Source organism: Vanrija pseudolonga, chromosome 4 (assembly GCF_020906515.1).
Source record: "Vanrija pseudolonga chromosome 4, complete sequence".
Lineage (NCBI taxonomy): Eukaryota > Fungi > Basidiomycota > Tremellomycetes > Trichosporonales > Trichosporonaceae > Vanrija > Vanrija pseudolonga.
In genome coordinates, this window is record NC_085852.1 from 1955002 (window position 1) to 1977185 (window position 22184).

The window sequence follows — 22184 nt, forward strand, 5'->3', positions numbered from 1 at the left end:
AGTGACATCTTTGCGCTCTTGTTGTTCCCCACACCACCACCACCATGTCGACCCTCCTTGACCCCCGCGCGTCGCGGCGCGTCGACACGCAGGACTTTAGCGCTGTTATCCTTGTCGGCTATGGCGAGAAGTGAGTGCGCGCGGCGTGGGTGCGCGGCGCGCTCTCGACCACCTGCTCACGCCCCCCAGCCTCTACCCGTTGAACGAGGGCACCAACGTCCTCTCCAAGGCGCTCATGCCGGTGGGCAACGTGCCGATCATCAACATTGTGCTCGACTGGGTCTTTGCCGGCGGTCTGACGGGTGAGTCGGAGCGCAGGGATGAGCGCGAGCACCGAGTGGGGAAGAGTCGACGACCGGCTCACTTGCTCGCGCTCGGACGGCACGCCGTGCCGGCTCTACCTACACAGCCGCTGACACCCCGCAGACATCCTCATCATCGTGCCTCCCACAGCTGAGGCCGCAATCTCCGAGTACCTCGCCCAGACGTACTCGTCCTTCTCGCACCCCCGCGCGCACATCACGCTCAAGAGCTACACGGACGGCGAGGACGACGACGAGCAGGACGGCGAGGAGGAGAGAGCTGGGACTGCGCGTATCCTGAGGCGGTTCAGGTCGCTGATCAAGGTGAGTCCGAGTCTGGGACGGGGTCGAGGCGGCGGGGAGGGCGCGGCGAGGGTGTCCGAGAGGTGACGGACTCGCACCTCACGCTCACTCGCCTCCACCCTCTCCACACACACCCACACACAAACACTGACCCGTGCTCTCCAGACCGACTTTGTCCTCCTCCCCTGTGACATCTCCTTCCCGTCCAACCTCACCCTCGCCTCCATTCTCGACAAGCACCGAGCTACCCCAGACGCTGTCCTTACGTCCGTCTTCTACGAGCCGACCGAGGCTGTCCGCGAGAGCGAGGAGTCGATGCTTGTCGGATACGACAAGTACACAAATGAGCTTCTCCTCATCCAGGGCCTCGACACGGTCGAGGAAGACCTCGGCTTCCGCATGGCCCTCATTGACAAGCACCCCACGATTTCGCTGTCAAAGCGACTCCTCGACTCGCACATTTACGTCTTCCGCAACACTGTGCTCGACCTGCTCGCGACCCGCCAGTCCAAGGAGCTGAGCTCGATGCGCGAGCAGTTTGTCCCCTATCTCCTCAAGGGTGCCTGGCAGGACGGTCTGGGCCACCGCTGGTCGACGAGTGAGTGTTGGCTTTGTGGATAATGCTGATATCACAGTCCTCTCACCACCAAGGAGAGATCCCCTCGCTGGTGCGCTTGCACGCAGTATTACCACCCCCTACAACGAGGTCGGAACGTATGCGACCCTGTCTACCCCCTCGTCGACTGGTAGCAACGAGACGCCACTGCCCGATCTGCGCCACCCAAGTGCTGGCGACCAGCTTATCGCGTTCAAGGCGGAAGTTGGCAAGACGGGCAAGTCGGCGCGCAAGAGCAAGCAGAACACGCCAATCGGATGGACGTGCCGTGTCGTTATCCACAGGCCCGAGGAGCCCGTCGTCGAGGAGAAGCCAGCGCAGGGCAAGGGCAAGCAGAACGGCAAGGCGGCCGCCGGCCCCGAGCCCGAGGTGCTCATCCGCGCCAACAACCTTGCTGGATACTGGGAGGTGAACCGCCGCCTTATCCGTTCGGTTGGTGCAGCCAACGCTGCAGCACTTGCGGCTGGAGTCGCACCCGTCCACCACCAGGTCACGAGCGGTGCTCAGCACGTCGGAGCGGGTGCGACTGCCACGACGGGCGGTACGCCTGCTGCCGCTGCGGCGGCTGACGCAATTTCATCCACGGCACAGATCTCGCCCGACTCGCTCATCGGCGACGGCGTGAGGATCGGCGACCGCGCGAGCATCAAGAAGTGTGTTGTTGGCAGGCACTGCAACATTGGCAAGGGTGCCAAGCTCACGGGCTGCATCCTCTGGGACTGGGTCACGGTCGAGGACAATGCGCGCCTCGAGAACGTCATTCTCTGCGGCAACGTTAGAATTGGCGAAAAGGCCCAGATCAAGGACTGCGAGTTTGGCCCCGGATTCGAGGCCAAGCCCGGCGCGGTCATCAAGGGCGAGAGGTTGGTCGCCGGCCAGGAGGTTTGAGCGAGAGTAGAGCGCAGAGGTACCGCTGCCTGGCTTCTCTCCCGGTGCCACCCGCACCATATCCCATGTCCCATATCCACCTACACCTCGACTAGACTGTCTATGCATGCTGTCATGGCCCAGGTCTCTACATGGCGCCGAGAAGGCCGAGGGGTGGTCGCGAAGCGTGTGCGTGAGCGTGAGCGTGAGCGGGGCACGGCCGAGCCAGCCGGGGTCGTGTCTATACAATGGGGCGAGGGCCTCGTCGGCGCTCAAAGGCGCTTCTGCTTGGCGGCCTTTTCGGCAGCCTCGCGTGCGGCCTCTGATGTGTGTCAGCTTGTCGTAACGCGCACTCAAAGCTCGACCCACCCTCCTGCTCGGCCTTGCGCTGCGCGGCGGCGGCGTCGCGCTTCTTGCGGATCTCCTGGAGACGCGCAAGGTCCGACTTTGCCTGCTCGGTCTGGCCGGCGGCGTGGGCCTTGGCATAGCGCTCGGCAGCCTTCTTCTTCTCTGCGGCCTCGCTGCGCGGTGTCAGCGGAGTAGAAGATGGGGAGGGGGTATCGCGCGGCGCTGACCACACGCAACCCGCGTGTGCGACGCAATTGTGCGACACAACCCCAGCGCGCTGGCACACGCGCCCCGCACCACACTCACCGCTCCTTCCTGCTAGGCTCGACCTTCTTCGCCTTGAAGGGGTTGAGGAGCTCGTCCTCGCTCTCGTCGCTGCCGTCCTTGGGGCCGGCGGCGCCCTTCTTCTTGGCCGCCTCCTCGGCCTGCTTCTTCTTGAGCGCCTTGCGGTCGGCACGGCTCATCTCCTCCTCCTCGGGCTGGGCTACCTCCTCGGTGTTGCCGAGCTTGAGGTTGAGCGCGGCCATGGCGGGGGTGAGGGTCACCTGCTCCTCCTCCTCCTCTTCTTCCGACTCGTCCTCCTCCTCCGACTCGGACTCGGACGCCTCGGGGTTACGCCCGTACGCCTTCATCGTGACGTCGCGCGAGAAGTGGCGGCCGCCGCCGCGCGAGGGCTTGAACTTGCTGTTGGTGTTAGTTGGGTGAGTTCGGGCACGAGGGTGGCAAGGGGAGGAGGAGGAGAGGGGAGGGGGGAGGGAGAGGAGGTGGATGAGGGATGCCGACGTACCCGCGTCCGCGGGATGATGCTGCTCCACCACGGCCCATGGTTGTAGTGTTGTCGAGTTGAGAGAGAGTGAGTGGGTGAGTGAAAGGTTGGGTTGAACGGCGTCAGTGACGATCGATGCTGCCTGCTGCTGGCTGCACGCGCGCGCACGGCGCGGCACGACCAAAGTGAAACGGGGTCAACTGAAATTTCCAGGCTGTCCAATCGAGCAAAGTGTATCACACTGGGTGGCAACGAGTCAACAATGCAGACAAGCGGGGCGACATCGACTCGAGCCAAGCAGCAAGAGCGGGTGGTGCATGTGGTTACACAAGTACTTGCTGCAGCTCCGAGTCGCAATGCATACGAGCTAGGCGTGTAGCGCAGCATCTCGGACCCGGCATCGTGTGTTGTCTTGGCTGGCTCCACTACCCCCGCCACGTGACGCAAAACACACTATGTGAATGGAAAGTGGTGTGCTTCCCGACACAATGCGTCAGTCGCGTCCCCGAGAAACGCATGACACTTCTCGGCGAGGCGGAATTGGCATGGTGGCGCAGGCGGCGAAATCGGGCCGACAGAGACAGACAAGGTTGCCGCCGCCGCCGCCGTAAAGGCCACCGACCTCGGCGAGTAAGTAGGCAGCATGCAGGTGGGGTTGAGGCCGAGGCCGCTGCTCCGGCTCGTCGCTGCGCCGTCGTCGCGGGCTCGGCGCTCCTCTTGCACAACGCGCACAACTCCGTCTACCCTCCCCTCCCGTTGCGTCCCTCTGACGACGTCGCTCCTTCGCTAAGCCCACCCACACGGCGCTGCCTGTACGTATTGAGTTTGCCCGAGAAACGCACTACGTCGGGCCGAAGAGGCGTTACGCGAGCTGTGTATGTTTTGCCGTCTGGTGCAGTCGGAAGTGGTGCGGGGGGAGTCTCTGTCTTTGGTGGTGGACGTCACGGGCAGCGACGAGCTCGGCACGAGTCAGGCTTGACACGGATACATGGCGCACCACCCAACCTTGCCTCCACCTTCCTCCACCACAGAAATTACATCACCCTTCTCCTCCAACAACAACCGCGCGACATGTCCGCGTCCGACCCACAAGCCCCAGGGGGCGTGATCCGTCTACCCCCGGGCTCGCACGTCGTCGAGGACGCCGACGAGGAGGTGGGTTTGTGCTGCCCGCGGTTCCTGCTAACGAGCCGCAGATAATGGAGCTGTACATGGCCCTCTCGAGCGTCGCGCTGCCGGGCGGTAACTCTGGCGGGCTGGGCTATCTCGATCCCACGGCGGGCGAGCTGGACCTCACGATCGAGCTTGTGCCCCCGTCGTCGGGCGAAGAGGTCAAGACCAAGGGCCGGGGGAAGAAGAGGGCCGCCGCGAAGGCCGTCAGTGTCGACCTGGTCGTCGTGCAGGATCCTGCGGCATTGCGCGGGCGCGTCGGCGACACGGGCAGCGTGCTCTGGCGCAGCAGGTGAGTGCTGCCTCTGGCAATGCTGACGGCAGCCTGCACCTCGCCAAGCATGTGCTCCAGCAGCATCACTTCCCCCCAGCGGCGCCGGACGCGCCACTGCTCGACAGGGCGGCCCTCACGTCTGCTCGTGTGCTCGAGCTGGGGGCGGGCACGGGCGTGCTCGCCAGTCTGCTCGCGCCCCTGTGCGCAGCGTACACCGCCACTGATCGGAGAGAGAACCTCAAGCTCGTGCGCCGGAATGTCGAGGCGAACGGCAAGGACGGGGCTGCTGAGGTCGCCGAGCTCGACTGGCTCGACGTGGCGGCTGCGCGGAAGAAGAAGGGAGACGAGGAGTACGCTTCCCCGCTCGCTGGCGACACGGACCTCGTCATCGCTGTCGACTGCATCTATAATGAGAGCCTGGTTGGTCCGCTGGTCGACACGCTGGCGGCATTATGTGCGGATGGTGCTGTGGCATGGGTTGTCGTCGAGCTAAGGAGCTCTGATGTGGTGAGTGTGGTGTCTATTACTATCGTGAATCACTCCTGCTGTCGGGACGCTCGGGACGCGTCTGACACGGTCAAGTACACGCCGTTCGGGCGTTCTTGACGCGTCTGACGCGGGCTCGTAGACGACAAGGTTATCGTCGAGATGGCAGCGGGACATGGGTTACCAACACACGCTCCACCCTTCCCAGCATCCGCTCACACTCACCCCAGCTCACGCACTTCCTCGACACATGGCTCAACGACCGTGCAGGCTGGACGATTGTGCGGCTTGCCGACGGCGCAATGGGCTCGTGGGACGGGGCTGGGCCACGCTGGGTGGGATGGGTGGGGTGGGTCACGGGGGCGGGGGGGGCGTAGGGATCGCGTTTCATTACATGCATGCATCACACACTTGGGTCTTGGGATGCGGGACAGGCAAGCTGTGCGCCTCGACGACGCGCCTGACGGACGCGACGCACACGTACACTCACACCCAGGTCGTGGTGTGAAACTCGTTGCCGTTATCGTGTTACAGGTGCCACTGGGGTCTGTGGTATGGGATGTGGAGCGTGTGGCTGGTTGGGCGCGTCGCGATTCCAGCGAGTGTCAAGTGGGGCGCGTGGGGCGGGGTTGTGGCACATGTCGAGTGGTGTGGACGCTTGAACGCTGTCGATATGGAAGGGAGGGTGCCACCGTCCATGGGCCCTCAGCTCCTCACCCCCGCAGAGACGAGCTCCCACCCGCCGGCTCCAGAGCGTCGAGGAATGTCGCCAAGTTGCTCGCGAGGACGGTCGCCCACCCGCCCACCCTCGAGACGAGAGCTGCCAAGGAAGGTGGCCCCCACCCCCACCCACCCTGCTGCGCGAGCCGTGCTCTGCCGGCCCACCCACCCCTATGATCGCATCGCGATCAAGAAGGCATGTGTGCCACCACCCCTCCACCTCCCCGGACATGTGCCGGAGGCTTACTCGGCGTCCTGCTGGTGTGATCTTTTCGACGATCACCGGCTTGAATCTGGCAACTAGGCTTCAAGTCGCCGGCCAATGTGGAGCGCCGCATGCAATCAGAGGAGAGGAAGCGGGGCTCTTGTGCGGCAGTGTGCAGCACGCCTGATGCATAGTGCCAGCTGGACACCGAGTGCGATCAGATCAGCGGCTGGCACATGACTCGGCCACCACCACCAGCGCCAGCGCCATGACTCGGCGTTTGGCGCTCGCTTGGCCACAACCGGTAAAGCACGCATCTGGCCGTGAGTCAGTGTGGGCATGTCGGCGTCAGTAGCATTCTTTGGCTCTGGCGGCTCGGCTCTCGAGGCAGGCCTTGCGGCGTCGCCGACGATCTGCGTATGCACATGCTCCTTCTCCATGGGTACACAGGAGGTGTGTCCCGTCGTCTGCGCACGCCTTGAGCCTGTTGCGCAGATTGGCATGCCGGATCTGGGCCCAGGCACCCTGCGTGTCCCGGGTGTGGCCGTGGTGTGTCTGTGATGTGGCCGATGTGGTGAAGGGTGTGAGACGCGACCGTCGTAATATGGGGGGGTATTCCAGCGTGGTGAGGGACGAGGGTGGCTCATAAGGAAGGCACAGGGGCCAAAGCCGGCCAGACCGCCGGTGGATGCAGTGTGGTGTGTTGTTTGGGTCCAAGATTTGGCATGCAGCAGACACGACACGCACAAGACCAGAGCAGGATGGGTCACTAGCGCGGAAGTATTTTCAGGGGTGGGCCATCCAAGGGGACAGACGAGTCGGGGGGCGTCACCCTCGAAAATCCTCCTTGTTTGTGCCCTCTAGGAGGGAAGGCAAGGCGAGCAAGGCGAGGAAGGAGGAGGCGTCAGGGGAGGCGTTCAAGGCTAAACAACTGGGCAATAGACTCGTCGTTTGTTAGCTCGGTTTAGCAAAGCGCAGAGGGAAGGAAGGCAAGGCAGGACAGACGACGAGCACACCACCACCACCTACTACCACTGCGCCCATTGTGTCCTTGTGTCTCTCCTCTCTGCAACAACACTCACTGTCGCCTCCCAACCTTCCTCTCCCCTCCCCCACACTCATTCCAACAACACTCCACACCACGCATACCCTCTTAACCTAGTCACCTACTCGACAAGCACACGGCTGCTTAATCAACGCGCGCGCGTGACACCGACACACTCACAACTCCGACATCGCACCGCCGCACCGCTCTCGCACACCCCCGGCCCGCCCGAGCAAACCCGCACGCTAGCGACACCACCAACCGCGACGTGCCCAGCTCTCTCCCTTCCACTCCCTCTTCCCTCGCGACTATCAATCGCTTCCCTCGCACCTTCTCACTTGATCCTCTCACAAGCCACAGTGGTGAGTTCTTGCTCTGTTTTCCATCAAGATAGACGTTAGGTTTCCGTTTAAGGGACGGCGCGCGGCTGCTGCGCGTGCACACGCACGCCCGGCACGCTTGCTTTCAATCAATCCGCACCGCCCACCCGCCGCCATCAGCGCTTGCATCTTCAACGCCTGTGCGCGTGTAAATGCATGTGCAGACCCGCCCGCACAGACGCGGCGGTGGCGGAGGCGGCTGCTGCACCGGCGGCGAGAGACGAGACGAAAAGGGGGCCCGAGAAAGGACCTTTGTGCCAAGGCCCTCGGGAGAAGCCCGGTGCAGGGGGAGGCGGTCGAGGATGCTCCAAACACTCAACCACCACCACACTCTAAGCGGACCGTGAATAACGCGCTGACCACTTTTTTGCCTTTCTACTCCTACTTCGTTGTCGTCTACCGATCTCGCACGCCATCGCGCCGCTACAGTATAAGCACAATGGCCGAGTCTCACAACGCACCTGTGGCTAATCCGCCGACCGGCGGTGGTGGTGAGTAAAAGTAGACGGCGCGCCCCGCGCCGCTGCGTGACGCCGCTAACGACATCAGGTGGTGGTGCTCCTACTGCCGGCCCCCCCCAGCAGCCCCCCACTACCACCCAGGCGCCGCCGCCCCCAACCACGACGTCGGCCGCTCCCCCTCCCACCACGACCCACGAGACGACAACACAGGCGCCGCCTCCCACGACCAGTGAGTAGAATACGCGCTCAAATGCGACCTCGACCTCCTCCTGACACGATGCAGCTTCTGAGGCCCCTCCCCCTTCGTCGACCACCACGTCGGCTACGCCCTCATCTGAGGTGCACTCGTCCGCAGAGCCGACGACGACATCTGCCGCTCCTACGACTTCTGCCGCTCCATCCTCTACCACGACGACGACGTCCAGCGCTGCCCCTACCACGAGCGCCACCCCTTCGTCGTCGTCCATCATCCAGTCGTCGACCAACTCTCCGTCGACCGTCGTTAACACCCAGACGGTTACCCAGCCTGGTCTCGCCACGTCGTTCAACAAGCCCTCGGCTTCGGCTGACGCTGCTGGTGCTGGCAAGAACAACGGCAGCTCATCGGGTCTCGGTGCCGGTGCCATTGCCGGTATCGTGATTGGTGTCCTCGCCGCCGTCATCATTGCCGCCCTCCTGCTCACCCGCTACCTCCGCAAGCGCAGCCGCGCTCGCCGCAGCATGCACCGTGCGTCAATGTTCGAGCCATGGCAGACGGCTGCCGCCGAGGAGGAGCCCTACGAGAAGGCCACGTACCCCATGCAGGAGACGGCCACGCCTTCGTACCCTCCTGGCCAGTACCCCGCCGACTCCAACTACTACGGCAACCAGTACCCCGAGGGTGGCTACGTTGGCCAGGAGGGCTACGGCGCGTACCCCGCGTTCCCTGCTCCTGGACAGTACGCTGACGGAGCTGCTGCCGGTGCTGCCGGTGCTGCCGGTGCCGCCGCTGGCGCTGGCGCCTACGGTGCTGGTCAGTACGGTGCCGAGCACGGCTTCAACCACGCCGACCCCGCCGCCGCTCAGCGCGACGTCGTCGCACCCCACGGAGCCACTTCCCCTGTCAACCACACCTCGGGTCTTCCTCTTGCCGCTGGCGCCGCTGCTGGTGCCGCTGTCGCTGGTGGCGCTGCCGCCGCCGCTGCCTCTGGCGGTGCCGCTGCTGGCGGCGCTCCTGGTGCGCTGCACGACGGCATGATGGTTCGCGTCAAGGTCGGATTCGTCCGCTCGCTCGAGGACGAGCTTGCCATCACCCAGGGCCAGCAGCTCTACCTGCACACTTCTTACGATGACGGATGGTGCCTGTGCGAGGACGATGCCAACAACCGCGGTGTCGTTCCCGTCAGCTGCCTCGAGCCCTGGACGCAGTAAGCGCGTTTTGGCTTCTGCTCAGCCGAGACGCTGCGACATCATCATTGTACCGGGCCATGGCCCCTTTGCCCCACCGCAGTGTCTCTGCTGCCCCTCAGCCGTAGAGAGCCTAGTAGAACCGGGGGAGGTGCGTCCCATCTCAGTCGAGAGGCAGCCAGGACACTTGCGGACATTTTCGCTTCTTCATGCCACACATACCCCTTCCATACAGCCTACGCTCATTTGGTACTTCGCCTATGATAGGTCGGAATGTAAGATTGATACGAGATTGTTGATGCGCAGTGACGGCTGAGGAGGGAGGGGAAGATGTGGTCTGTGCTGCCACTCTCATCATTCTATTTACGTAATTACGTAACACACCACGTGGCACAGGGTACCTTCCACCCCTTCGTCACCACTGCCGCGACGTGTCTTGCTCAACGAGGTTCATCTCCGCAGCCTGCTCCATCCTCGTCGACCAAAACCCACACTCGTACAGGCGACACACCCTCGCCAACAAGAATGCGGATCACCCCCTTCCTCGGCCTGGCAGCGGCAGCGCTGGCCAGCGCGTCGGCATCAGCGCGGCGCTCGCACCTCGACGACGGCGCCAGCACCCCCCAAAGCTTCGTCAACACGGTCGTCGCGCGCACCGTCGAGCTGGGCGGCGCGACCTCGCTCGTCACGACGCAGTACAATGCCAAGGCGCTCGTCGAGAACCCGGGCGCGTACGTGCTCGCCCTTGGCGGTGAGGGCGCGCCCGCGCCGGCGTGGTACGAGGTGTTGGTTGGCGGAAAGGCCGTTGATGGCGTCGAGTTTGGGTCGCTTGGCGGGTGAGTCGGGTCGAGCTGCGCTGCGACGGAGCTGGGGAGCGAGGAGAAATAAGCAGGCGGCTGTAATGCTGACACGTTCGCCACAGCGCCCCCGCCCTCTCCGTCCCCGTCGGCAAGCTGGCCAAGGACGCCCAGGTCATCATCTCGCTCACGACCCTCGTGACGCACGCTTCGCGCCCGCTGCCGCACGAGATTGCGCAGCGCGACCCGCAGTACCTCCTCTGGGAGACCAACTCGACGCTCGTGGACAGCGCGTACAAGTCGGACGTGGAGAGGATCAAGATTCGGTGAGTGGCGGTAACACTCAATGCCGCCGGCAACGACGCAAGGCCGTTGACACCGTCGCCCAGCTCCCCCACCCCCTCCATCCTCCAGCACGGCCAGGTGCCCAACACTTACACGCGCGAGACGGACGTGACCAAGTCGGGCTCGACGCTCACGCTCGGCCCGTTCTTCAACGTACCCCCCACTGTTGGCGCCGGCGCGTCGGCCGACCAGGGACCCTTCTACGTCCACTACGAGACGCTCCAGCCCGTCGTCGGCATCCGCAGCCTCAAGCGCGCCGCCGAGGTCAGCCACTGGGGCGGCAACCTCAACATCCAGGACGAGATTTCGCTGTTCAACGACGGCCCGACGTGAGTTTGTGCAAGGTTTTGTTCGCTGACACCCCTCAGCCTCCGCGGCCAGTTCTCGCGCCTCGCGCACCAGCAGTCCAAGTTCCACGCGAGCAAGCCCGCGCAGATCCTCACCGAGCTCACCCTCCGCCTCCCCCCCTCGGCCCACTCGGTCTACTTCTACGACGTGATTGGCAACGTGTCGACGTCGCACTTCCGCCCCGGACAGGGCGCGACCACTGCCTCGCTGTCGGGCCGCGCGCCGCGTGTGGTGGATGGCACCCTCGAGATCAAGCCCCGCTACCCCGTTCTCGGCGGCTGGAACTACACGTTCACGGTCGGCTGGGACAGCCCACTCAGCGAGTCGCTGCACGTTGACGCCAAGAACGGCCGCCACGTGCTCGCTGTCCCCTTCCTCACGGCGCTCAAGGACGTCGTCGTCGACGAGGAGGAGCTCCGCATCGTGCTGCCCGACGGCGCGACCGACGTCGAGGTCTTCACTCCCTTCCCTGTTGACGCGATCGAGCACTCTGTCCACAAGACGTACCTCGACACGAGCGGCCGCCCCGTCGTCACCATCACCAAGTCGCTCGTGACTGAGAACCACGCCCAGAACGTGTACGTGTCGTACAACTACCCCCTGTCGGCGCAGCTGCAGAAGCCACTCATCGTCACTGCCGTCGTCGGCGTGCTGTTGGCCATCTTTATTGTGCTCAGGCGTGTCGACTACAACATTGCGTCGGCGGCCGAGCGGAAGAGGAAGTAGCGAGGCGGCGAAAAACGGAGTAGACACCGCGTGCGTAAGTACGCATAGAGCATGCATCTAGTGTGAGCAGTTGTGGACGTGTGAGCAGCGCGTCAGCGCGCGAGTGGAGAGAAGAGCCGGCGGGCACGGGAGTGCAAGCACCTCTTCTATCCATATCGTTCTAAGTTTTGTATCTTTTCTATCCCGCCTATCCCCATCCGACCTCCCACCACCAGTATCCAGCGACCTCGTCCGTCCTTCCCTCGCCCTTACGACCACGCACGCTCTTCTTGCCCTCGCCGCGGACGCCGAGGCGGAGGCCATGCGCCGCGCCGAGTCCTTCGCCCTTGAGCCGCTCGTCGACCTTGGACACGTCGCCACCGGCCGCCTTGGCGGCCGCCGCGCGCTCCGCAAGGGGCGGGTAGCTGCTCAGCGTGGGGAAGTGGGTGTCGATGCTCTCGAGCTCGGGGGTGAACGTGGGCCGTATAGGCGAGAGGAGGTGCATTGTGCCGCCGGCGCCTCCGCCGCCCTCGCACCCCTCGGGCGGACAGAGCACCCAGCCCGCGACGGCGCGCAGCATCGCCGCGTGGGTCGGGTCGTACACGCAGTCGCTGGCCAGTACGAGGTCGAACGGCGTGTGCGTGTGGCGTGCGAGCTCCTCCTCCTCGCCGTCGTACGGCTTGCCGGCCGCCCGCGCTTCCATGAAGGCCGGGAACGTCGTCCAGTCGAGCTTGGCGATCTCGATGGCCGGGAGGTCCAGCGCGCCTGGCACGCGGGGCGGCGCGTTCAAGTCGACACAGATCCGCAGGTTGGACAGCACCTGCGGGTGGAAGTCTGTCGCGACGACCAGGCCCGCGTCGGCAGTAGCCACGGTGCCGAAGCCGGCCGCCTTGCGCGGCGACGACGACGGCGAGACACTCGACGCGCGCACGGCGCGCAGGTCGAGCAGCTTGCGGCACAGGATGGACAGCAAGCCCGTGCCCGCGCCGAGCTCGAGCACGCGCACGCCCCCGCCGTGCGGGTAAGGCGTGTCGTGGTGGCGCGGGAAGAGGCCAAAGTCTGCTGGCCGCAGCGCCATCTCGCGGCCGAGGAGGATGGCGCTGCCCCACGTCTGCACGCCGACGGAGATGTGGTCTGACATTGGCGCGTCGTGCAGCAGAACGGGGAGGACGGCGCGGCGGCGGGGAACGTGGGACGACGCGAGCGGCGAGCGCGATAGCGTCAACGTCGGCGACACGCTGCGCGCGGTCGCGGACTGGCGCCGTGGGATTACCATTGGCGACACGGGGCTCGTGGCCAGCGCCTGCAGGAACTTGCCCGTCTCGGGCGACAGCGCGGGGTTGGGCGCCGTGAACTGCGGTCGGAGGGCGCGGAGGGCGGACGCAAGCTCCGGCGCGAGCGGGAAGAGGAGGTGTCGGGTGAGCGAGCCAGCGGCTGGGGGTGTAAGCTACGTTCGGCGAGCCCACTCACCACTCGTGCCGGCCATCATGCTCAGCACGGCCGTCGCCTCCCGCATGACCGCCTCGGTCTCCTCGTCGCCGTCGTCGCCCGCCTCCTCGATGACCGCCTGCGCGCGGCGCACGACGCCGTTCAGCCACTTCTCGGCCCACTCGCGCTCGAAGGGGTCGTTGTGCGCGAGGTCGTCTTCGTCGTCGTCAAAGTCGTCGTCGAACTCGAACTCGTCCTCCTCCTCCTCGCCGTCGTCCTCAAGCCCCACGCCCTCCATCTGTAGCCCCAACGCAGGCAGGTCGACAGCCCCACCGCTGAGCGTCCTCTTCTTGCGCCCGCCCTCGACGTCGTCGCCCTCGTCGAGCTCGACATCGCCCGCCAAGAACCCCCCGTGGATCGGCGGCATGTACAGCTCCTTCAGGACGGCCATGTGCGCCAGCAGTTCGGGGGCCTGCAGCGGCTCGAGCGTGTACACCGCCCGCGGGAGGTGCGGGAGGAGCTGGGTCGGGAGCACCCCGCGCGGCATTGTGCTGGTGTGTGCGTGCGCGTTGTTGATGGTGTGGTGGTCGGCGGTGGTGATGACGGCGAACTTTTTAGGATACCTCCACCGGATCGCCAGTGGTGCGTGCACGGGCCACCCGGCACGGTGGTGGCTCGGCTCACTTCAGCCAACTAACATGCCCGCACAGCACAACGATCACCGTGACACCTTACACCTCTGTACCATCCTAAGTAAGCGTTATGGAGACAGATATCATGTGCCAGAGATGAACTTGAGCACGGCGCGGCGCGGACGAGGGTAGGTACTGCATCGCGAGCAGCGAGCCAGCTCACGGCCGCCCCTCTTCGCCAGAATCGCCGCCATGCCGCCCATGGGGCCCGCGTCGAGCCGCACATTCTCGCTGGGCACATGACAGACCTGCCGTCAAGCCGCGCGCATACACCCACTCCCCGTGTGCATGCAGTGGCCACCACCCCACTCAACGGCATCCACCGGCCTGGGCTGGCAGCGTACCCGCACGGTGGAGGAAGAGTGGAGGAGGACGAGTCACTATGGCTGACTGACTCCGGCGTGCCAACCAGCTTGGGCGCAATGTGCCGGCCGTCGAATGCGAGCGAGCATACCGAGCTGCGCTGTACGTCGACGACGACGCTCCCCGCCCGTTCTGCCCGCGCTGCCCGCCTATTCTCGGCCCAAGGCAACACGGCCATCGTAACGGCCCCACCCTCAATTGGCCGGCACCCACCGGCCTCCCCCACCTTGTGCCCCCTCTCTCCCCCACTCTACGCCGCCCGCCGCTCCACCCGCACCCCTCTACCGCGCCAGTCGTCCGAGCCATGCGTCGGCTTGGGATGCGCCGACAGACGACGCGAGTGGGGGTAGCCTGCTGCTTAGCTACCTGCTCCCCCGCACCCCCACCTGGTGCTATTGTGCGGCGCAAAGTGGGGTTGGTCGTCGGTGGGACGTGCTGCTGCTGCTGTTGTCAGCTGCGCGCAGTTGCAGTTCCAGTTCGCACACTTGGTCGTGCGTGCGTCCACTTGTCTCCTCTCTGTCTTCGACACAGCCGCACCGACGCCATGACGACCGAGCCAGACCCCAACGCGAGCACACCCACGCTCATCGCCAACGCGACCATCATCAGCGGCGAGGAGGGCGCGACGCCGTACGTCGCCGACGTGCTCGTCTCCAACGGGCTCATCGCGGCCATCGGGCAGTCCCTCTCCCCGCCGCTCGGAGCCACAGTGGTCGACGCGACCGGCCTGTACCTCTCTCCCGGGTTCATCGACATGCACGCCCACTCGGACCTGTATCTGCTCACGTCGCCGGCGCACGCGCCCAAGATCACGCAGGGGTGTACGGTGAGTGGGGTAACGTGTGGCGTGTGGCGCGGGAGCTGACTCTGCTTCCTCCTTGCTACCCTCCGCCTCTCGCCCCGCCCAGACCGAGGTTGTGGGCCAAGACGGCATCTCGTACGCCCCAGTCCGCACCAAGGCTCAGATGGCAGCCATCCGCGCCCAGATCGCAGGGTGGAACGGTAACCCCTCGGACGACGAGTGCGCCACCAGCCTGTCCCACATCGGCATGTTCGAGTGGCGCACGGTTGCAGAGTACCTCGACACGCTGGACCGCAACGGGCCAGCAACCAACGTCGCCATGCTGGTCCCGCAGGGCAACCTGCGGCTGCTCGCCTGCGGGCCGTACGACGCGGTGGCTACGCCATCAGAGATCGCCGAGCAGGCCACGCTGCTCCGCGAGGCGATGGCCGACGGCGCCGTCGGCATGTCGAGCGGCCTGACGTACACGCCGGGCATGTACGCGTCCACCTCGGAGCTCGCAGTGCTGTGTAAAGTGCTGGCGGGGTACGAGGGGGCGTACTACGCGCCGCATCACCGGAGCTACGGGCACCGCGCGCTCGAGAGCTACGCCGAGATGGTCGGGCTCGCGCACGATACCGGCTGCCCAGTGCACCTGACGCACGCGACTATGAACTTTGCCGAGAACCGCGGCCGTGCGGGCGAGCTGCTGTCGCTGATCGACAGCGCGCGCGACACGGGCGCAGACATCACGCTTGACACGTACCCCTACCTCCCCGGCTGTACCACGCTCGCCGCGCTCCTGCCTTCGTGGGCGAGCGCCGGCGGACCGGCCGAGACGCTCGCGCGCCTCAACGACGAGATGATGCGCGAGAAGATCCGCGTCGCGGTCGAAGTCACCGGGTGTGATGGCGGCCATGGGATCCCTACCAACTGGGACGAGATTGAGGTGGGTGGTGTGGCGCTTCGAAGCGTGTGGCACTGACACCCACTCCAGATCGGGTCCACGACCCACCCCGACCTGCAAGGCTACGCCGGCCGCCGCGTGTCGGACGTCGCGCGCGCCGAGGCCCGCCCGCCCATATCCGTCTTCTTTGACGTGCTGACAAAGGACGCGCTGGCCACCAGCTGCCTGATGCACGTCGGGAGCGAGGCAAATGTGCGCGAGATCATGGCGCATGCCACGCACATGGGCGGCTCGGACGCCATCCTGCACGGGAGCACGCTGCACCCGCGCGCGTGGGGCACGTTCCCCCGCTTCCTGGGACACTATGCGCGCGACGTCGGCATCGCGAGCGTGCCCGACATGGTCGCGCACTTGACCTCGCGCCCGGCGAAACGGCTCGGCGTCTACCCCCGCCGCGGGGTGGTGGCGGTCGGCTCGGCAGCCGACCTCGTGCTCTTCAACCCGGATACCGTCGCGGACATGGCGACGCATGCCGAGCCCACCCTGCCAGCCAAGGGTATCGAGTATGTGTTTGTCAACGGTGTCGCCGCGCTCGAGGGCGGACAGACGACGGGGGCACGCGCGGGCGTGACGCTGAGAAGGAGGGCAGCAGACGGCAAGGTCACGGATAGAGGCATGTAGGGTTCGTTGGTTGTATAACATTCATCATGGACAACGGTATAGGACAGGTACAAAGGTGACTACTGCTTGAGCTTCCTGGCGACGGGCGCCTTGTTGTTTCCAACGCCGTGGATGACGGACACGAGCCAGACGAGGAGGCGGATGGGGGCAAAAAAGAGGATGTAGGGGAAGCTGGCGCCCTTGCCCTCGGAGAGGTTCTTGAGGCGCGTAATGCGCTCCTGCGAGCGGAGGATGCGCTTGAAGCGGGCCTGGAGCAGCGTGTACTGCGACCCGAGGACCATGCCGACCTCGCGGTTCTTCTGGGTCGCGACGCCGCCGCGCACCGTCCACACATGCGCATCCTTCAGTGAGCTGTCCGTGGCGGCGCGCACGACCGTGTCGGCCGCCACCTGCGCGTTGGTCTGCGATAGGTCCTCGACCTCGACAAAGTCGGACAGGACGTCGATGACCTCGAACCGCTCGAGCTGGGAGCGGAACAGGCCGAGAACCGAGCCGCGCGCGGCCTTGGTCATGGGGTCCTTGCCTGGGGAACAAGTCAGCCACGAGCAGAGCGGGTAGAAGGGGCGAGCTGGACAAGTAGACGTGCACCGAGACTCCACTGCACACTGTAGTCTTATCCGGGTTCGGTCCGGCGCCCGGGACTGGCGCCTCGTACCCGGATAGCGCGGCGCCGACGGAGCTCCACGCCACACCCCCACCCACACCGCACTCACCATCAATGCCGAGGAAGACCTGGCGACGGGCGATCTTGTCATACCGGCGGAAGTACCACAGCGCGACCTTGGTGGCACGGATGAGGGGGTCGACGACGGCGTCGAGCGCGGCCTGGTCGGCGCCCGGGATACCGGGGCTGGGCGGGGGCGGGACGAAGGCCGCGACGATGCTGATGCGCGTGTGCTTTGCGTCAAAGACGGTCGCGAACGCCTGGTTGATCGAGTCGTGCGACTTGAACGACGTGGTGAGCACGGTAATGCTGCACAGTGGTTAGCCGGGGACGGACGGGGCTAGTAGTGTAGGTTATGATGGCCGAGTATGTTTGTGCGAGCGCGTCGTGGATGCGGCGAGTGGTGCCGGCGACAACAACGACGGCGCTGGACGCGATGGCCAGCTGGGCAGCACACGGTGCGTGCGCCATTGCCGCATTGCGATGCCTCACTGCTACCGCACAGACCCCGCACGCCACCACTTACTTCTTGAACGACGCCGGCGCGACTGGCGTGGCGTAGTAGACGGTCGCGCTGTCACTGTCAGATTTGGGTCTCGTCACACCAGTAGTACCCACCCCTTTGCCGTGGCCTTTTGCGCGACGCTCTCGCTGAATGGGCTGTCGCCAAAGATGAGGACTGCGGTGGACATGTTGCAGCAGGTGGGATGAGTGGAGAGTGGAACAAGGATGGCGTCGCGCTGTCGTCCTAAAACCAAAGTCGATTCAACACAATCCTCGCCGGCCAACTTGCAACTTGACCGGGCATCGTCATTTCGTTTCAATCTGCCCGGAAACCCTCTGCCCTGGACAGATAACCGTGCACATGCTGAACCCTCCGGCGGCCGAGACTTGTACACTCCCCCACTTTAACCACGCAGAAGCCACGCGACTGACACGATCGGCACCGACCGGCGGCGGCGACGGCCATCCTCCGCATTGCGCGCATCTTGGCTAGAAAATGTCTCGCCGGCAGCTCTGCAACACCCACCTCACCACCATGCGGCCCACACCAGCAATCTCAAGGCTTGCAGCGTCCGCACGGCCGGCGTGCGTGCGCCGCGTCGCCGTCCCGCGCTTCGCTCGTGCCTACGCGGCCCCAGTACCGCCGCCGCCTCCCTCCTCGGCCGCCTCGTCGTCGTCCGCCGCATCAGCAGCGGCGGCAGCGCGCTCGGCAGCGATCAAGGCGGCCCGCGACAAGATGTACGCCGAGAACATGCGCCGCAACCGCACCATCCTGCTGTACTCTGTCGGTGCGCTCGCCATCGCCACAGGAGTCACGTACGCTGCCGTGCCGGCGTACCGCGCGTTCTGTGCGGCCACCGGATTCGCAGGCACGCCCATGACGGACCCGGAGCGCTTCTCCGCCGACAGGCTGTACGCGACCGACGAGAGCAAGGGCAGGCCAATCACGGTGCGCTTCGAGGCCACGTCCAACGACGCGCTCCCGTGGAGCTTTGAGCCGCAGCAGCGCAGCGTCCGCGTCGTCCCCGGCCAGACGGCGCTCGCGTTCTACACGGCCAAGAACAACTCGGACCAGGACCTGATCGGTATCGCGACGTACAACATGACTCCGGACAAGGTGGGTGTGGCGTGGGCTGTGGTGCCGCCGCGGCGGGTACTGCCCGCGGCCAATGTCCGCATCAAAGGAGAAACGCTGACGCATATGCTCCGGCTGCTCCGTTCGTTGTACCATTGACTTGACCTCCACTTTACCGTCTCGAAACCGCGTTATACACATCAGATCGCACAGTACTTTGCCAAGGTCGAATGCTTCTGCTTTGAGGAGCAGAAGATCCGCGCTGGCGAGGAGGTCGACCTCCCCGTCTTCTTCTTCATCGACCGTGACATTGTCGACGACCCGACGCTCGACAATGTCGACGATGTCGTCCTGTCCTACACGTTCTTCCGCGCTCGCAGGAACGACAGGGGCCACCTCGAGCCCGACGCGCCAGAGGAGGTGGTTCACAAGACTCTCGGCTGGGACAAGTACGAGCACGCGCCAAAGCCCGGAGGAGAGGCAAAGGCATAAGGGATTGGGATTGAAGAGGGATCAAGGCAAGACAAGACAGCATAGTAGAATTGCATAGCATGAACACACTTTTCAGCCCAGCGCCAGTGGCATATTCGAAGGCGTGAGATGGTACGCTGGCCCGGCCCCACCTCGACCCCGACCGGCCCACTCTGCCCCACTCGTCTGTGCTCAAAGGACAGATGGGGTATGGTATTGGGTTCTGGCATGCAAAGGGGAATGAGCAATACGTCGAGCTCCAGGCCGTATTGTGTTGCATTGGGTTGTTGGGGAGGCTCCAGTGCTCCAGTTCCATGCCACACTTCCGCCACGTGGTCGCAGATTGCCCCAAGTCCGGCTCGACGTCATGAACCTTGACCCGCACCCATTGTTGTTCCATCTTCGCGTTCTGCGCCATCACGACACGCTTCGAGCGGCACGCAGCGAGCAGCAGGAGCAAGCAACGACGACGCGCGCACACGACTCCTCACTGCTGCTCCTTTGACGTGCCAGCGGCGCCACAAGCAGATCCCCCCCACGTCCCCGTGGCCCCTCCCCCGACAACACACCCACACCCACACACACACCCCGCGCGCGCAACGCCAACAAACGTGACAGTGACTACCTCCCTGTTTGGACTGCCTGCATCCATCCACCCCACCCACACACACGCCGCCGTGGCCGTGGATGCACAGGCGCCTGGCAAGAAGAAGCCGAACCGCTCAGCACCATGAGAAGCGGGTCTGACGAGTGGGTCGTTGCTCCAGCTCTCTCCTTTCTGCTTGTCGTCCACTAACCATGGCCCCTAGGTCGTTTCTTCCCCAGATTGTCGGGGTGAGTCAGTCGTGGTGCGTGGTGGCGAGCGACCGATCGAGCGAGCGAACGAGCGGGTGCCCCCATCCCCTCGCACCACGCGCATCAGGTCCAGCCGCCCCGCCCGAGCCCTGTTAATCAGGCTGCCTTCGCCGCCCGCCGCTCACTTGCTGACCACCGATACAGCTCTTCTACACCGACTTTGACACGGTCGCGGGCCCACAGGTCCGGCACCAGGTGCCCGAGAATCTGATCACTTCTCCAGGCCAGGACGCAGGTGCGCCGTCGCGCTCCGTCTCGCGCTCGCGCTCGAGACCACGCTCCGGATCACTGAGGCATGCGTCGCCTGTCCGCCCAGCGCAGCGCTCGCAACCCAAGCTGCTCGACTTCTCGTCGATCGCAGAGTTTGTCATCCCCAAGCCGCCGCTGTTTGGCAAGCTCGTGAGCTGCCGTGCACCGGGCGCGTGGGACGTCGGAGACGAAGGCCAACGCAACGAGTTTGAGTTTGACGAGCGGGGGCGGCCAGAGTGGGACGCATCGAACAGAAGAGGCAAGCACGAGTACAGAATCATCGGGCTCGCGAGCGTGCTGGGCGAGGAGACGAGGAAGTACGACCGCAACCAGTACATCTGGAACCTGTGCTTTGTCTTCCGGGCAACTGCCAGACTCGAGGCGTTCGAGCCCGTCGTGCGCAAGGTGGCGCGCATTCTGAGGAGTGCAGAGGTGGGTCTAGCTTGGGTGTCAGTAACGCTGACGACAGATTGAATCGGCGTACCTCTCCAATCCGAAGCCTGAACACACGCCGACGCTCGCGGTGCTGGAACAGCTGTTCGAGGACCTCAACTCGTACTCGGAGACGTCGATCCCGCTCGATGGGTTCAACACACTCGAACTCAAGCTCTTTCCCTTCTATCGTGGGTGCCGCCTCTGGGTACTGTTGCTGACGCCTAGCCAACCCCCCGGACGTCACCGACTGGGACGTTCCAATCGCCCTCGTTAACATCAACGAGCTCAAGGATGACAACTGGGATATCACAGCCGCGCGCGTGGCGCAGCACATCAACGGCATCAACCACTCCGCGCGCATTGCTCAGCTCGCTGACGCCGACCCCGCCCTCGTCCGTGAAACGCTCAGGCACATGCTCTTCTACCAGGTCATCATGATGGTGGGTTGGCCACAAGCGGCTGCACTGACTCTCCAGGTCGACATCTTCCAGTACTCGAACATGTACGCCGTGACCCCGGCGTTCCCCCGTCTCACTGCCGACGAGACGGTCATGGAGGAGTGTGGTCCCTATGTCACGCGGGCTGGCTCGCCAGTGCTCGACTGGCCGATTCTCGCGGCGCTGTATACCAAGCTTACACCGGGCACGACAGTGCATCAATGGTGTGAGGCCAACGGCATCGTTGCCAAGGGTATCGACCCACGCCGCTTCACGTCCTTTGGCATCATCAAGGGGTTCCTCCGGCGCGTTCAGAGATGGCCTGTTATTGTCGACCGCACGGCACCCTTGCTACTCGGCTCGGGGTTGGGCCCAGGACCTGCGACGCTGGCCGTCGGCGCCGCTGCGCAGGGCGGGCTGGGTCCCCCCGTTTCGCACGAGCCAAGTAAACGCCGAGTCGGGTTCCAGCACTCTGCAGGCCAATCACGCGGCGGCGACTCGACATTCTCCCGCGCGCAGACACTGGCGGGCGACTCGCAGTTTACTCTGCGGTCAACGGGGTCTGCAACGTCGATGCAGCTCGGCGCGTCGCCCTCTGGGAGCACGGTTGGCATCGCTCCCCGGACGCCGCCCTCCGTGGTGGCGAGGTCGCCAGGGCGCAAGATTGGTCTCGGCGGGCGCGCGGACAACACGGGCCGCAGCTTGAACTCGGCCGCCGACACGCACCCGTCAATATCGAGCCGGCGCACGAACGGGAACGGCACACTGCGCTCAGGCGGGGGCGCCGCGGGGATCAGCTCGTTCCACAGCATCGCTGCGGCCCGGGCGCGTGACGGCGGCCGTCAGTTTGAGCGTGAAGACGAGCTCATCGGCTACCTCGATGGCAACCACCACGCCGACGAGATTCAAGTGCGCATGGGCATGAGCTGGACACAGTTGGAGAAGGTGCTGGGTCTCGACGTACTCGACGACGGCGTGGGTACGAAGGGCGTGGCGGTGGTGTACAGGTAGAGGCAACTTTCATTGCATCATAACATTTTGGCTGCTGGCATGTGACAGTGATCGAGGCACCGGGGTTTGCATGGTTGCGGCACACACGTTGTGTAATAGAAGGCAGC

General features: G+C 64.8%; 10 protein-coding genes across 10 annotated transcripts; 7 read left to right on the forward strand and 3 right to left on the reverse strand.

Moving 5' to 3' along the window:
- Positions 1–44: 44 nt before the first annotated feature.
- On the forward strand, positions 45–2109 carry tif223 (putative translation initiation factor eIF-2B subunit gamma; the record flags this gene model as incomplete). The annotated part of the gene is made up of 5 exons (XM_062772569.1): positions 45–130; positions 190–302; positions 427–626; positions 771–1203; positions 1241–2109. 5 exons carry the CDS (start codon positions 45–47, stop codon positions 2107–2109), a joined length of 1701 nt encoding a protein of 566 aa, XP_062628553.1.
- Positions 2110–2360: 251 nt separating this feature from the next.
- On the reverse strand, positions 2361–3261 carry Pdap1 (heat- and acid-stable phosphoprotein; the record flags this gene model as incomplete). The annotated part of the gene is made up of 4 exons (XM_062772570.1): positions 2361–2410; positions 2458–2609; positions 2743–3120; positions 3224–3261. The coding sequence occupies 4 exons, from the start codon at positions 3259–3261 to the stop codon at positions 2361–2363; spliced, it is 618 nt and encodes a 205-aa protein (XP_062628554.1).
- A 1005-nt stretch (positions 3262–4266) lies between these two features.
- Positions 4267–5509, forward strand: rib2 (Diaminohydroxyphosphoribosylamino-pyrimidine deaminase; the record flags this gene model as incomplete). The annotated part of the gene is made up of 4 exons (XM_062772571.1): positions 4267–4357; positions 4399–4664; positions 4697–5153; positions 5363–5509. Exons 1-4 carry the CDS (start codon positions 4274–4276, stop codon positions 5507–5509), a joined length of 954 nt encoding a protein of 317 aa, XP_062628555.1. The 5' UTR covers positions 4267–4273.
- A 1618-nt stretch (positions 5510–7127) lies between these two features.
- On the forward strand, positions 7128–9621 carry LOC62_04G006009 (uncharacterized protein). The gene is made up of 4 exons (XM_062772572.1): positions 7128–7464; positions 7912–7973; positions 8032–8172; positions 8227–9621. The coding sequence occupies exons 2-4, from the start codon at positions 7922–7924 to the stop codon at positions 9351–9353; spliced, it is 1320 nt and encodes a 439-aa protein (XP_062628556.1). The 5' UTR covers positions 7128–7464; positions 7912–7921; the 3' UTR covers positions 9354–9621.
- Positions 9622–9794: 173 nt separating this feature from the next.
- RPN1 (Dolichyl-diphosphooligosaccharide--protein glycosyltransferase subunit 1) lies at positions 9795–11636 on the forward strand. The gene is made up of 4 exons (XM_062772573.1): positions 9795–10165; positions 10252–10452; positions 10516–10800; positions 10840–11636. Exons 1-4 carry the CDS (start codon positions 9855–9857, stop codon positions 11543–11545), a joined length of 1503 nt encoding a protein of 500 aa, XP_062628557.1. The 5' UTR covers positions 9795–9854; the 3' UTR covers positions 11546–11636.
- Positions 11637–11732: 96 nt separating this feature from the next.
- Positions 11733–13558, reverse strand: LOC62_04G006011 (uncharacterized protein; the record flags this gene model as incomplete). The annotated part of the gene is made up of 2 exons (XM_062772574.1): positions 12995–13558; positions 11733–12958 (listed from the first exon to the last, which is right to left on the reverse strand). The coding sequence occupies exons 1-2, from the start codon at positions 13497–13499 to the stop codon at positions 11733–11735; spliced, it is 1731 nt and encodes a 576-aa protein (XP_062628558.1). The 5' UTR covers positions 13500–13558.
- A 745-nt stretch (positions 13559–14303) lies between these two features.
- dan_1 (D-aminoacylase) lies at positions 14304–16419 on the forward strand. The gene is made up of 3 exons (XM_062772575.1): positions 14304–14833; positions 14916–15737; positions 15786–16419. The coding sequence occupies exons 1-3, from the start codon at positions 14312–14314 to the stop codon at positions 16374–16376; spliced, it is 1935 nt and encodes a 644-aa protein (XP_062628559.1). The 5' UTR covers positions 14304–14311; the 3' UTR covers positions 16377–16419.
- On the reverse strand, positions 16402–17810 carry LOC62_04G006013 (uncharacterized protein). The gene is made up of 4 exons (XM_062772576.1): positions 17659–17810; positions 17567–17614; positions 17090–17349; positions 16402–16899 (listed from the first exon to the last, which is right to left on the reverse strand). The coding sequence occupies exons 1-4, from the start codon at positions 17730–17732 to the stop codon at positions 16436–16438; spliced, it is 846 nt and encodes a 281-aa protein (XP_062628560.1). The 5' UTR covers positions 17733–17810; the 3' UTR covers positions 16402–16435.
- Positions 17811–18064: 254 nt separating this feature from the next.
- Positions 18065–19189, forward strand: COX11 (Cytochrome c oxidase assembly protein COX11, mitochondrial). The gene is made up of 2 exons (XM_062772577.1): positions 18065–18661; positions 18824–19189. The coding sequence occupies exons 1-2, from the start codon at positions 18080–18082 to the stop codon at positions 19109–19111; spliced, it is 870 nt and encodes a 289-aa protein (XP_062628561.1). The 5' UTR covers positions 18065–18079; the 3' UTR covers positions 19112–19189.
- A 319-nt stretch (positions 19190–19508) lies between these two features.
- SPAC23H3.03c (Nitrogen permease regulator 2) lies at positions 19509–22109 on the forward strand. Its single transcript, XM_062772578.1, has 6 exons — positions 19509–19840; positions 19900–19924; positions 20090–20626; positions 20664–20817; positions 20855–21069; positions 21106–22109. The coding sequence occupies exons 1-6, from the start codon at positions 19821–19823 to the stop codon at positions 22075–22077; spliced, it is 1923 nt and encodes a 640-aa protein (XP_062628562.1). The 5' UTR covers positions 19509–19820; the 3' UTR covers positions 22078–22109.
- The last annotated feature ends 75 nt before the right edge of the window (positions 22110–22184 follow it).